Here is a 12,777-nt window from a genome sequence, read left to right on the forward strand (position 1 = left end):
CAGAGTGGGTCTAAGAATTAGTGTCTGTGTCAGGCCCTGTGTGACGTATACCAACCAGAATGGACATAACCCAAATACCTCTTCACACTCGTATCTCCTGCTCATACAGCCTCCCTGGTTGCTCTCTGGATACTGTCACCAGCAAGGACAGGCAATCAATGGTGACACTTTAATAGCATTTTTATTTGGGCTTGGCATCCCCTGTACCTTGTTGAGAGGGTTAACTTGTGATCTGATCTGACTGCTAGTCCTTATCTCTGGAAATGATCCAAAACCAAGAAGGAATGAAAGGAAAAAAGCTCACAAGGAACCAACTTTTTCTTGCTATTGTACCCAGAGTGGACATTTTGAGTTGCATTTGGATTTTGCATTTGGGGGTTTTGTTTCTGTTTTCTTTGCAAAGTAACAAAATTCTCACAAAACTGACAAGGAGAACAAAATGGTTTACTGTTGGGGTTTTTTTAAGCTAGAGAAAGGGGGAAATAGGAAGAAAATTCCAATCTTTTCATCAAAAGACAAAAATATCAGCCAAAAGAAAAAGATTTTCAACATTGTGTTTGGAAAATTTGTAAGAATATCAAAGGTGTAACTATATTAACTATACTTTCTCAGCTTTATACAAACATTTATAAAACATGAATGGATACTAGAGGGAATATTTTTATTAACAAAAAATTAGAACACAAGCTTTTAATACCTATACCAGGAAAAACAGTTCATTTACTTAAACAGCAGTTTAGAAACCAGAAACAAACAAAAAAGAATTAGTTACTTTCCTACGGATTTAAATTTTGGAGTTAAAATCTCTTGATAGCTTCTAGGGAAGCCTTAGGTCTGTAGTAATTCTCAGGAAACAGCACTGCTGACTACAGCACAAAACAACTCAAATTGTGCTGATTCGGTAGGCAAAGCCTTTGAAATCAGTGGAGCTTGTGGAGGAGTCAGAATCTTAAGAAATGCCAATATTATTTCAAGACGGGGGAAAAAAAAAAAAGCTCTTTTTCCAAAAGGAACAAAACTGGAAGGCAATTAAACTCAGCAGCATCCTAGAAGCCAACACGAGGCTTAATTTCTGAGTTCAGCTTGGACTGAAGCTCATGGTTGAAAGCAGATACGGGCTTTTCCTAGTGCAGGGATAGTTAAAGCGTGGTCCAGCAGGGCTGTAGCCTGGATATACTCTAATTCTGAGTGCTGAGACATAGCATGGACACCATGCAGTGATCTGGTAGAGTGTGGAGAGTAAGGTGGTTTATACATCGTTATTTCTAAGGCCTCACCTCTATGTTAATAATCGTTTGGATCAGTCCACCTTGTACGAACCAGGTTTAGCCCTGGCAGATTGTCAGTGTTGCCCAGGGCTGGGCAAGGACCGGCTGCCCCTGTTGAAAAGCATGAAGCATATCTGCACTGGGGCCTCGTGCTTGGAGTAAGAAAAACTATTTTCAGAAGGGAAGAAAAACACAAAACCTCTTCTTATACCTTTCTCTCCTTATGGTGCCCTGTTATGAAGGAAGGCTGGTTGAGTACCAAGACCCAAGAAATGCTCTGGTACATTACCACCACTGAAAATGTTACCAGCCATGGATACTGACGCCTTAATCTATGCTGCTTGAGCAGAAGTCACTTTGTAAATGTCTAATAAAGGACATGATGGATTTTTTTTTTTTTTAAACGAGATGATAACCAAGAAATGGGATTTACTTCATTTTTTAAGAAATTAGACTATATCAAATGTGTAATAAAAATATTTTCTATAGGATTTTAAAATATATACATATATAAACTACCTTAATTTTTAATGCCCTGTTGATATTGATGTGGTCTCTACAATATCTAAATGTAACTAAGTGAGGCTGCCCAGCAACCTCCATTAGACCTCAATCAGTGATTACAAAACTTGAAGCCTTGTCCACACTGTACATTAAACCTGCTTGAAAACGGGATCTGAAATTGTCTGCTCGGTCTGATCCAGCACCCACTAATACTCAGGCTAAGTCCACTCCTGACTGCAGGAGCTGGATTAGGTCCTAGACTCAGTCCTGACATGACGTAGTTTCCAACCCTGTTGACTGGGCAATGATAAAGGCTCTTGAGAGAGTTTCTGAGACCCTTGAGGCACTTCCTGGTAAAATAAAAAATATTAGATATTTTATTTAGAATATTTAGGGATATTTAGAAACAGTTTCAAGACAATTTGGGCACATCTGTACTTCATTTTGAAGAGGGCCCAAGCTACCAGTGTCCTGGACGTAGCCTTTGCTCAGACACTGGATGTAGAATTTAGTCAAGCTTAAGGGAGGTTGAGACCTTAGGAGTGATGATGGAGCAAAGAGCATTCATGCCTGCATTTCCTACAGCATCCATCTCCATATATCCTCTTGGCCTTGCTTGCCCAGCCCATGTGGAGGACGTAAGTTGGCACCAGATCTTTCCAAGAAGATCTCCTGTGTCAAGTGTCTGTAAGGGCTGAATGGGCACTTTAATCAAAGGCAACCTAAAACTGGTGACAGAGGTGGAGGGGAGTGCAGGTGGAGAAGCACAGATTAGAGTCTGGCCCTCTGTCCACTGAGGACATGGCTTTGGGCTGTGCCTCCAACACCCAGCCAAACACGGTTTGCATTCCTGTGTCATCTAGCACTGTGTCTAAAGCAAGTTCAGATTCATTTTCCATGCAAGATTTCAAGCACAGTGTAGACAAGGTGTGAGGGCCAGATCCTGATCTAATGCAGGCAAAATTCACCATCATTTGCCTGAGCAGTTACCCTTGCATTATACTTTAAGGTAGGTAGCATGGGAGTTCTCCTGCTTCAAAGAGTTAATATAGGGGATTTGACCACCTGCAGAGGAAAGTTTCTCACTGAGCTTTCGGTTCATCTGCTCCATGTGCCTGGTGTTTTTCCTGGCTTGTCGGAGAGACCTCTTGACTTTCTTCACCCGATCTCGCAGCTGCTTGTTGCGCTTCTCCAGCGTCGCCACTTTCTGCTGCAGCTTCTTCACTCTGTCCTCCTCCTCAAACAGGGCTTTCTGGACTGAGGAGCACATGAGCTGAGGAGACAGCGGAAATGAAATAGCAACAGGTGAGCTTTACACAAAAATGTATTAAAGCAAGAGTTAATTCAGGTGTTCCTTGAAACACCTCACAGCTCTTCAAAAGTAGAATGCTTTTTTTGGAAGTTCTGTTCTTCTTCTATACCTTTTTTAGTAAAATCCTCTCTTTCACTTCTGTATTCAGATAAGACTCAAAATTCTAGATCTTAATGATAGTAGTGATTCACAATTACTTTTACAAACTGTTTTGACAGACCTGTCCAGCCCACTGAGGCTACATCAAATTTATGGAGGAAGGCTGACCTGTTTCTGTATGAAACTGGAGTTCAGGCCAAGGCATGCCACTTTTGGAAAACTCTAGATTTGATTCAGCTTAGCAGCCCTTCAGAAACCCCAGACTTTGACGTGAGTCTGCCCTTTGGTCTTTATATCAACATGTGAAATAGCGACAGCACCTGCAAAACACAGAACTAGTTGGTTTTGTCTTTTCAAGAACTGAGTTGTCGTAAATATCTCATTATATGGGCTTCTTTCAGATTAAACCCTAAAGGGTAAAATCTCAGCAGTCTCTAGGAGCATTTAAGATCCCTCAACAGAAGTGATTTTTGGGGGGGGGTCATCGGCTGTAAACTGCCCCTCCCATTCTACCCACTACCAACTTATTGCAATATTGCCCCCAGTAAGGACATCAAGCTCTTGATGTCCACTTATGCTGTGGTTATTAGATAGGAAAAAAAAAAAAAAAGTATGGAGCCAGCTTCAAAGGTGCTGCACCCAAGGCATCACTGAAAGAGCAGCTCACAGGGTATTTTCAGATCCACTGGGTTGGATGATGGTCCAAATGAAAAACGTCTGTTGGACAATTGTTCTTCCTCTACTACCTCGTCCTAGGATGACCCAGAGGTCTATCTCTGCTATATGTGATTGCCATGTTCACTGTCTCCTACTTCTGACTTGCTTTCTGTCTGTAGGTGCAGCAGTAGGGATGGGATGAGAAACACCAGCTACAAAGTGTCTTGACTAGTGTCAATGCAGAGGAGTTGTGCTCCTGACGCACAGTGTTGGGACGGGATTCAGTAACCTCCTCTTAAGCAGGTAAAAGTGAGACTCAGGTCGGGCTCCTGTCTTTCAGTTTCACCTGTAATGTCTGCAGGGAGAGATACCCTTCAAGAGGGTGATCTCCACCTTCCACAGCAGTGGAAGGAATCACCCTCTGAACACAAGTCTTTTCTTTCACTGACTACAAAGGCACCAACGTCCATGTTTTCTACCTGGGCAACATCTTCCAAGCAGAAAAAGAGGAGGTGCTGGGGCTTAAGGACAGCCTCACCATAAAGTTTCTGATCTAGCAGAGCCACCACAGAAATCTATTTCTGCCCAGGGTGATGTCTCTCCTTCTTTTTTTCCTACAAAAAGCACCCTGAGATATTTTATTGTGCAAGTAGGACTTTTGGCTGATTGCTGCACTGGTGTGCTGTGAGGAAAGACAGTGTATTCTGCTGGATTTATCTCCTATATACATCTAGATTTCTTTTTCTCACGTGTGTCAAGTGCTCCTGGAGCCTGGATGGGCTTTCTCTGGCAGAACATTTGGAACAGACAGTGAATCTAAATAAACAAGTAAATCCTCACTGTGATGATGAAGGATTACATGTTTCTTTCCATCTTACTTTGTAGTATTTTCAACAACTGAAAGCAGGGGGAGGAGCCCACTTTGGTGATTAATATTTCATTTGCTTTGGAAACCCCCAGCAGCTGAAAACCATGGCCAGTCCGCACAAACACAACAACTGCTTCTAGTCACCACAAGATCTTGTTTCTTGTGCAAAAGCATTGCAGGGCTTTGCTAAAAGGTAAATGCTTGCCCTGACGGTCCTCTCATTAGGGCTCTTGTATAAATGCATGGTGGGGAAACTGGGAGTTCGCAGATAAGAGGGCCAGAAATTGCACTGAAGAGGAGGGAATTTGGTTTTGATCACGGCTCATTCCAAGTGGTATGTGAAAACAGCCAGCACCTCTTGGCTTTTGAGTTTGCCAAACTCTTGCAAAACTGCAAGCAGAACACTTCTTGAATTTAAATCCCTGCAAAGGAGAGCACTGAGTTAGGAAAAGACATTTGTTGGGAAGACAGGAGGTGGAAACTCTACTTCATGAGAGATTTCTTGCATTTTCCATTGATGCAGTGATAGGCATGGCATATGACAGAGTCCAGTGCAGAAGAACAAACAATTCATGTAGCTGAAGTGTGAGGTCGTGTGAACCTAATCGTGTTTCATCTGTCTGAGATGACTGGTGGGAAAATGGTAATGTCTGATGGCAGACATCAGGCATGGCATCAGCGTCATCCCAGAGGCACTCCCAAACCTTCTGAGGTTGGTCCTCTGCCAGCAGAGGTAGTTCAGCTCTACAGAGCCACTCAGAAACTTCTCAAACACCATCAAAAAGCCAGCCACCTCATTTGCTTATGCTGTTCCTCTTCCAGTTCCTGACTCTCCAGTCTGAAACCTATGGTTTAGTGGTATAATTATCTGGAGATTTCCAGAGACATCACTGGAACAACACAGTTATAAAAAACTGAGGTACTGTCAGACACGCACAGCTCTGCTCACCAACAGGGCAGACGATAGGGAGAGCCCAGCCTGATAATTGAATGCCTGCCTGCAATTGCAGGACTACCAGCTGAAAAATAAACTCTTTGTTCCTTCTGCAAGGGGAAAAATAACAAGGTGGAGTCCTCACATTCTCACCAGCTGGTTACAAACTGCATTTTTCACAGAGCTCTGCAGTGAGTATCACAGAATGGTTTGGGTTGGAAGGGATCTTTAAAGGTCATCTAGTCCAGCCCCCTGCAATGACCAGGGGCACCGTCAACTAGATCAGGATGATATTTAAATGTGAGTGCTGTCCTACCCTTGCTGTTACTGCTAGGGCTGCGGTTCACATGAGTGCAAACAAATTATTTTTAAACTGGTGCTGAGAACTGAGTAACCGCAACAGTTAGGAGCTCAGCACAGCCTGTATAATTAACCCAGCTGCTAAACAAATGGGTGAGAAGAAACCAGCCTTTGGTCTGTGTTGCTACTTGAGTACTTCATGTTTACAGCCAGATGAGATATCCCTGCATTGTGCAGTCATTCCTATGGAGCATATCTACAGACAGGAATTTCACACCCCATTTTGTCTGGTCTCATGCACCCATAAACGTGCACAGTTTGCACTAGTGACCATCAAGATCAGACTGTAGTCCAAAGGCATTGCTAAAAGCTACAGAGAACTGGATTTTGTTTCTGGGAGTGGCCTGTGCTCCCATTTTCCCTCACAGCTTGCCATGTCAGATACACTAGAGAAGGTGGGTTGTGTGAGGTGTTTTGTTTGGGTTGTTGTTGTTGTTGTTTGTTGGGGTGGGGGTGGGGGGTATGCAATGTTTAAGGGACAATGAAATCTCTGTCCAGCAAGGTAAGTCACTGAGGAGCCAGTTCCACTTGGTGCCACTGAAGGAAAGGATGGGAAAGAGTGGATAGCTGACAACTGCTATTCCCACAAGGAATAGGAAGACAAGACAATTATGCAAGAGCTCTGGAATGCCACACTTAGCATGGCATACATGCCCACAGACCTGGGAAATGGAGAGCAGGACCAGGAAATGGCTCGTCAGAAAAACTTATTCTTCTAGGTTTCCTTCACAAGCTACTTTGTCTAGTGACCCACAGTTCAGAAGAGCTGTTTGTTCTGGAGATCTCTGTTTGCATGTCTGCTTGTTCCACAGTTTTGTTAGCAAGGCATCCTCAGTAGTGGTTGAACTCGAGTCCAGAGCAGTACCAGGAGATGTAACAAGAAAGGTAGCACATCAAGAACTATACAGGTCCTTGGGATTTAGCCCAGACAGCCTACAGCTGTGAAACCACAAATTAAATATATTTAAGTATTTGTCTGAAACATCCTGTCACACATATACCTAGTTTTAAGTTTCACTGCATCTAGATGATTTACAAAAGCTGTCCATCTGCCAAAAAAATCAGGACTGTAACAAATCAAACTGATTTTCTGAGAGTCACAGTACAGGCGTGTGAGCTGTTTACCAAACACCATGAAGTGATGCATATATACATTTGCCTGATGACAGACACACACATCTGCCTTCTATAAGCTTCATTTGAATGGGACAGTGGCTAGGAAATGCCCAATGGATAAAGGCATGATGGTAGTGTTCATCCACCACAAATTGTCTTTAAAGGGCTAAAGTTAGGGTTACAGACCTCAAGTCACTCAAAACCCAGCAGTGACACTCAAGTGTTGCCCTTCATTTACCAAAGGAAGAGAAGTTGAATTCTAGCTAGCTGTCCTTGTGCATGTGACCTATGGGCAGCGCTGCTAAAAAGCACTGGAGCTCCACTACCTAGAAGTCTTTCATTTCAGGTCTCCTAAAAATATCGTTCACAGCTGACAGAATTTTTGACACTTTGATATAGGGTGTCATCAGGCAAGATGATTGTAGGAACGTCTTTAAATGTGTGACAGTAAGACCTGATCTCCTCTGCATGTACATGATGGTTTTTAGAAGACCTGGGCATGAGTTACTTTGGTTTCTTGTCCTCAAATCTTCCTCCTGACCCACACTGTTAATGGGACCAGTGTCTAGCTGGGATACTCCCTCAGCATCCCAGGCCCAGCATCACCCCAGCACAACATTTGGAGTGTCCAGTGAAAGATATGAGAGCATCTCCCTCTGGAAATGCAGCCTGAGCACTGCTGGTCGGGGAGCACAGTTCCTGCTCTGCTGCAGAGCCTCCTCCGCACTGCGTCCCAGCGAGCTCACCACGTCCCCGCACTGCTCTCACACCCTTCCCTGCTATAAATCTGCTCTGCAGAAAAGGTAAAAACTGTCTACTTTTTCTGCACACTGACTTGCTGCTCTATGCTTTACCACTGTTCAAGTTATATAAAACATCTTAAACCAAAGCCTTATGCAGCATGAAGTGTGTACCTCCAGCTCTATTTGTCTCAGCACAGCAATAATTCATGCACTCTCTCTTGTGGGGCTCAAGAGCCAAACATAGCTCTTTTTTTTTTTGTTTGTTTTGGGGGTTTTTTTTAACTCTACCAGGTTTTATTTCCCCAATCCCTTCTGTGCTCTTAGCAAGAGGAAGGGCTCTGTGCCCTGGGAAAGATAATACAGCTCACACAGGTGAACTTCACCTCTTCCGGCCAGGAAGGTCCCCTTTGAGCTCTGCCTTGCCATGGCCAGATTTCAGACCCTAAGCATCACTTTCTCCTTTTGTTCAGCCCCTTTGGGCAGGCTGCGTGGGAGTGAGCATGTTGGATAGAAAGACGGTCGGTGCAGCAAAGGATAGCAGGAGGGGTCTGGCAGAGGAGGGTATTGGGTTTGGGATGGAGTGACTTAACCTCCAGTTACTGGGACTTTTTAGCCAAGACTAACATTTCTGCTGAAGTGTGGAAAAGCCCCTGTCAGCACTGTTAAACCATCGTGTTTGGTGAAGTGGTGGGGGCATGGCAGTGCTGGGTTAAACCACCTCTGCTCGCTGCAAGACTGCACCTTTCAGAGGTACCGAATCAGGGTCCCAAGGGCAGATCTAGCATTACTAGCATTAACGAGGACAAGCTGGGATTTCACCATAGGACTTCATGTGAATCACCAAGATACATAAGACATTCACTCTAACTGAATGCTGGGTCACCATTTGCTGTAGGAGGTGTAAGGCTTGTGGCACCAGTCTCCAATTCATCTGAAATATTAGAGATGGGAACTTCATTGGGGTACGAAGCACTGCCTGCAGGCAGCCTCTGCCAGGCTACACCCACCCTAAGGTGTCTCAGCACTGCAAAGGTTTCTTTCTTCCCATTTTACTGCTCATTAAAAGCAGCTTTTCACTTTAAACACCAAAGAAGCAGCCAGTAAAGGCAAGTCGTCTTGCCTTTCCCAACCATCATTAGAGAGGAATGGGCATGTCCAAGGGGAGACCTTGGCCTTCTTGCCTACCTTAGACACCTTCCTTGGGTGAACTATTTTTAGAGACCCCTCTCCATTGCCTAGATAACTAGCTCAGACTAAGATGGATCCCATCCTGAGTCCCCGAAATGGCAGCTGGCATCACTGCCTACCCAGGGCAGCCTGCAAGGGCAGTGCACGGACAGTTTCCTTGGAGTTTGGAGAACCTTGCCCTGGAAACAGACTCAAATCTGCGTCCACAGGCAATTGGGAGTCTTTAAAAACAGCCCTGTTTTTGTTCCAATCTCCACCACTGCTTGGTGGAAAACCACCCAAAGAATCATTGGAGGGCCTGCCAGGGCCAGGTCTTGGCCAGCGTCTTGGCAGGTCTCTTGAGTGATACTTGGCCCTGACATCCCTCTGAGCTGAGAAGGGCCCATGTACCTGGAAAATGTGAACAGTGTTTACAAGCTGTGACGTAAGGCCCGAGTGCCAGCAGCTCCACCAAGACACTGACTCAGCACAGAGGATGGTCTGCTTTACAAGGAAGAGTGTTTTTCACAAGGAAAAACACTCTTAACCTATTCTTCTGATCTTTTTTTTAAATAATGATCTTAAGCTGAACAACAGATTTTTTACAAAGATTCTTCCCTGTGATTAAGTACTTTGAAAAACCAGACCTTCCTCCCTGGCAAGGTGTCTGAATTGCTGGTGGCTGTCATCTGCAATGGGTGTTGCAGGCATCTGTTTCAAAACCCTACCCTTTGCCTTCAAATTCACAGCCTTTGCATCCCCTGGCTGGGGGTGGTTTTAGAGGACACATGGGGATTAGGAGGCACTTTGGGGCTGGTGAAAAGACTCTTAAACCCAGAGATACCTGGAGACAGGTCCCGGGCCCCAAACCCACATATAGAGCATGTCTTGGGGCATTGCTTTCCTCATTTGAGCATTTGAGCCCTGAAGCCTGAGACGCTGCTGAGGGGCAGGATGCAAAGATACCAGGGACAGTCTCACCCAGTCCCCTCTGCCAAGATTGGGGATGGAGATGGAAATGTGTCTCCATGGTACTTGGTTTGGTCACTGCCAGTACCCAGGAAGGGATCAACACCTTACTCCCTATACTTGCAAAGGAAAAATGGCAATGGTTTAACGAGAAGAGAAACCACACTAACCAAGAAGACAGGAAAGAGAAAAAAAAGGTGTCGAGTATGAGCCAGGCTGCCTACCACAGGCACCTCACTTGTGCCAAGTGAGCAGATAAGCCAGTCCTGACAGTAAATCCCTAAATTCCCTGCCAGGCAGTGGGAGACAGAAGGTCTCCAGGAAGAGAAAAACAAATCAAGAGGGCAGGACCTCACTCTGGGGCATCTCCAAGTCCCTCTCCTCTCCTCGCTGACCACGCAGGCAGTGAGGGAGGCACACCAAGAGCCAACCAGCTGTTTTTCCCCATCGCTCCAAGGTGCAGGGGCTCTGTTCTTGCCTTGTTTCCTTTGAAAACATTCCTCCGAGCGATTTGCCCAAGATGCCACAGGAATGTGGTGGTGGATCTGGGAGAGAAGCAGCAGTGAAGTCTCGCGTCTAAGTGGTTTAGCAGGAGCAGCCATCCTCCTCCTCTCCTGGCTGCAGCCGCCAAGCACTGGGCTCACTGCTCAGCCCCGCCAGCCCATACCTTGTGCTTTCCACATTTCCAGGAGCTTCCCAGCACTGCTCCCGGCTTCAGGTTGGGCAAAGCACACCTGCTGAGATAGGTCAGGGTTGGGAGGAAGCAGAGGGTCTTTCAGCCATCCCAGGGGTTTAGCCCCCGGGGACAGGTGGTGCCACCTTGCCAGCCTCTTTGCTGAGACCCATGTCACCCCCTCTGACTCCCTCCACCAAAAATGCTCAGGGCAGCCAGTGAAATAACGACCCGTGGAACGCCACACGCCTCCATAGCGTACAAGAGCAGAGGCAGCAGCCAGACACTACTCCTGGCTCTCCACCCCTATTACAGGGGATGTACAAAGCTCATTGCAAGGGCAGACAGCTCGCAGACTTTGCAACACAGCTATCTGCAACTCGCAAATACAACCCAAGGCAATGCAGCGTCTGCTCTGCTTCCTTCTAGGTGCCATGCATGGGTGGGAGATATTCCTGATACACCTCTGTCCTGTTCCTGGGGAGCACACGGGGCAGGTATGGATTAAGCTGCTTACTTACAGGTAAATGACACTGAATGTTAGTGCACTATGGAGCTCAACTATGCTTAAAGGAAAATGCTTTGAGTAAGGAAAAAAAAAAAATCTTTTCTCTGTTACTAGAAACAATTTAGGTTCTGAGAACAAACATGTTTTTAAGTCTACCTTACAAGACAGGTTGCTTCATAGATTTCTGCATTTTGCTCTGCCTGAATTCTGAAAATGAGTGAGTTACTGCTTTTACTTTTTCGGGGTTGTTTTTTTTTTTTCTGTCTCAGAGGTAGGGTTGCAGTTTCAGCTGGGCTTCAAAAGTCTCTGTAAGAGGCTTTTTTTTTTTCTATAACAGAAACTTTCCGTTTCCACAGCTAACAAACTTTCCAAAACTTGCTATCTGCTTTAATTTCCAGCTCAGCTTTTTCCCATCTAGTATTTTCATTATCACAATAAAACTAATTAGGTCTGATACCCCTAAAACTACTTTGCCAATATACCTTACCTCAAGTGTATTGTTCTCCAACTGAAAGTTGCTGTGTGACCGCGTCTCCATCTAAACTTGTTTTACTTGGCTTGTATTTCAATAGGATTAGGTCACCATTCCCCCCCCACATACACACAGCAAATTAATTAAATACCAAGGAAGGGATAAAACCAGCAAGACCCAGAAACAGAGTGTATTGTGTCCTTCCCTCTCACTGATGGGAACGCAGGGAAATGAGAAACTGCTGATCAGAGCAGCATGACATCTCTGCGCTTTGCTCCTATTTATTGAAATGTCGGCGTTGATTTTTGAATGAGCCGACCTCTACCTCATGTTACAACAGCTCCTAGAAACTTCGTTTAATTTAATGGTCCTGTTAAATAGACAGGATACACCCTATAGCAGGGTAGCGGTTAGGCAAGTACAATATATTCAAATACACCATCCCCAGATGCAGCTGAAGCTGAGAACCAGCATGAGCTGGTGAGGAAATGTATTTATCTTTACCAATATTAATTTGCATGAGAATATTAGTTTAAACCAGGATTATACCTGGTTTGAGGTGTTTACTTTAAGTATGGTTTACTTCAGTCTAATGTATTACAACTCATAGGAGTTCCCTGGGGGTCCTAACAGAGGTGATTGATGCTCCAGTGTGGCAGGTGCTGTAGGGATGTCTGCAAGCTGAGGTTTAGATTAAATATAGCTGTTAGGGGTGCAAAATAACAGGTGGGACATGTGGGCTGTGGGAGAACGGGGCATATGGAAACAGTGAAACCAGGTTGATTAGGGGCTTAATGAATTCAAAACCTCCTGTGGGTAAAGCGATGCCAGACCTCTGCGTACCCCCCGGGAGATTCAGAGCACAAATGCTCAGTGCCTGCATCCTCTCTGCTGAGAAAAGCAGGGAAGGACTGTGATTAGTAACTATATAATTAAATATATTTTATATACAATATAAAAACCCCTTTGCTTCTCTGTCACCTCTAGGTCAGAATGGGGAAAGAGAGAAGCAGAGCAAATCCCAGTGGGCTGTGGATGGGTATTTGCAAATGGCCGCAGTGTGACCGCAATGCTTTAAATGCTGCCTCTCAAGAAAGCACAGAAACAGGGACATTTACTGTAAGTGG

The 12,777-nt window shown here is 45.0% G+C and overlaps 1 protein-coding gene across 1 annotated transcript in view; it reads right to left on the reverse strand.

Moving 5' to 3' along the window:
• Nucleotides 1–423: 423 nt before the first annotated feature.
• The window catches only part of CCDC3 (coiled-coil domain containing 3), a 41,654-nt gene continuing 29,300 nt past the window's right edge, over nt 424–12,777 (reverse strand). The window contains exon 3 of the mRNA XM_075765751.1: nt 424–3,045. Within this exon, the coding sequence (XP_075621866.1) occupies nt 2,770–3,045 (276 nt within the window). The 3' untranslated portion in view covers nt 424–2,769. The remainder of the gene's footprint in view (nt 3,046–12,777) is intronic.

The sequence above is a fragment of the Balearica regulorum genome, chromosome 1 (genome assembly GCF_011004875.1).
Source record: "Balearica regulorum gibbericeps isolate bBalReg1 chromosome 1, bBalReg1.pri, whole genome shotgun sequence".
In the NCBI taxonomy this organism is placed as follows: domain Eukaryota; kingdom Metazoa; phylum Chordata; class Aves; order Gruiformes; family Gruidae; genus Balearica; species Balearica regulorum.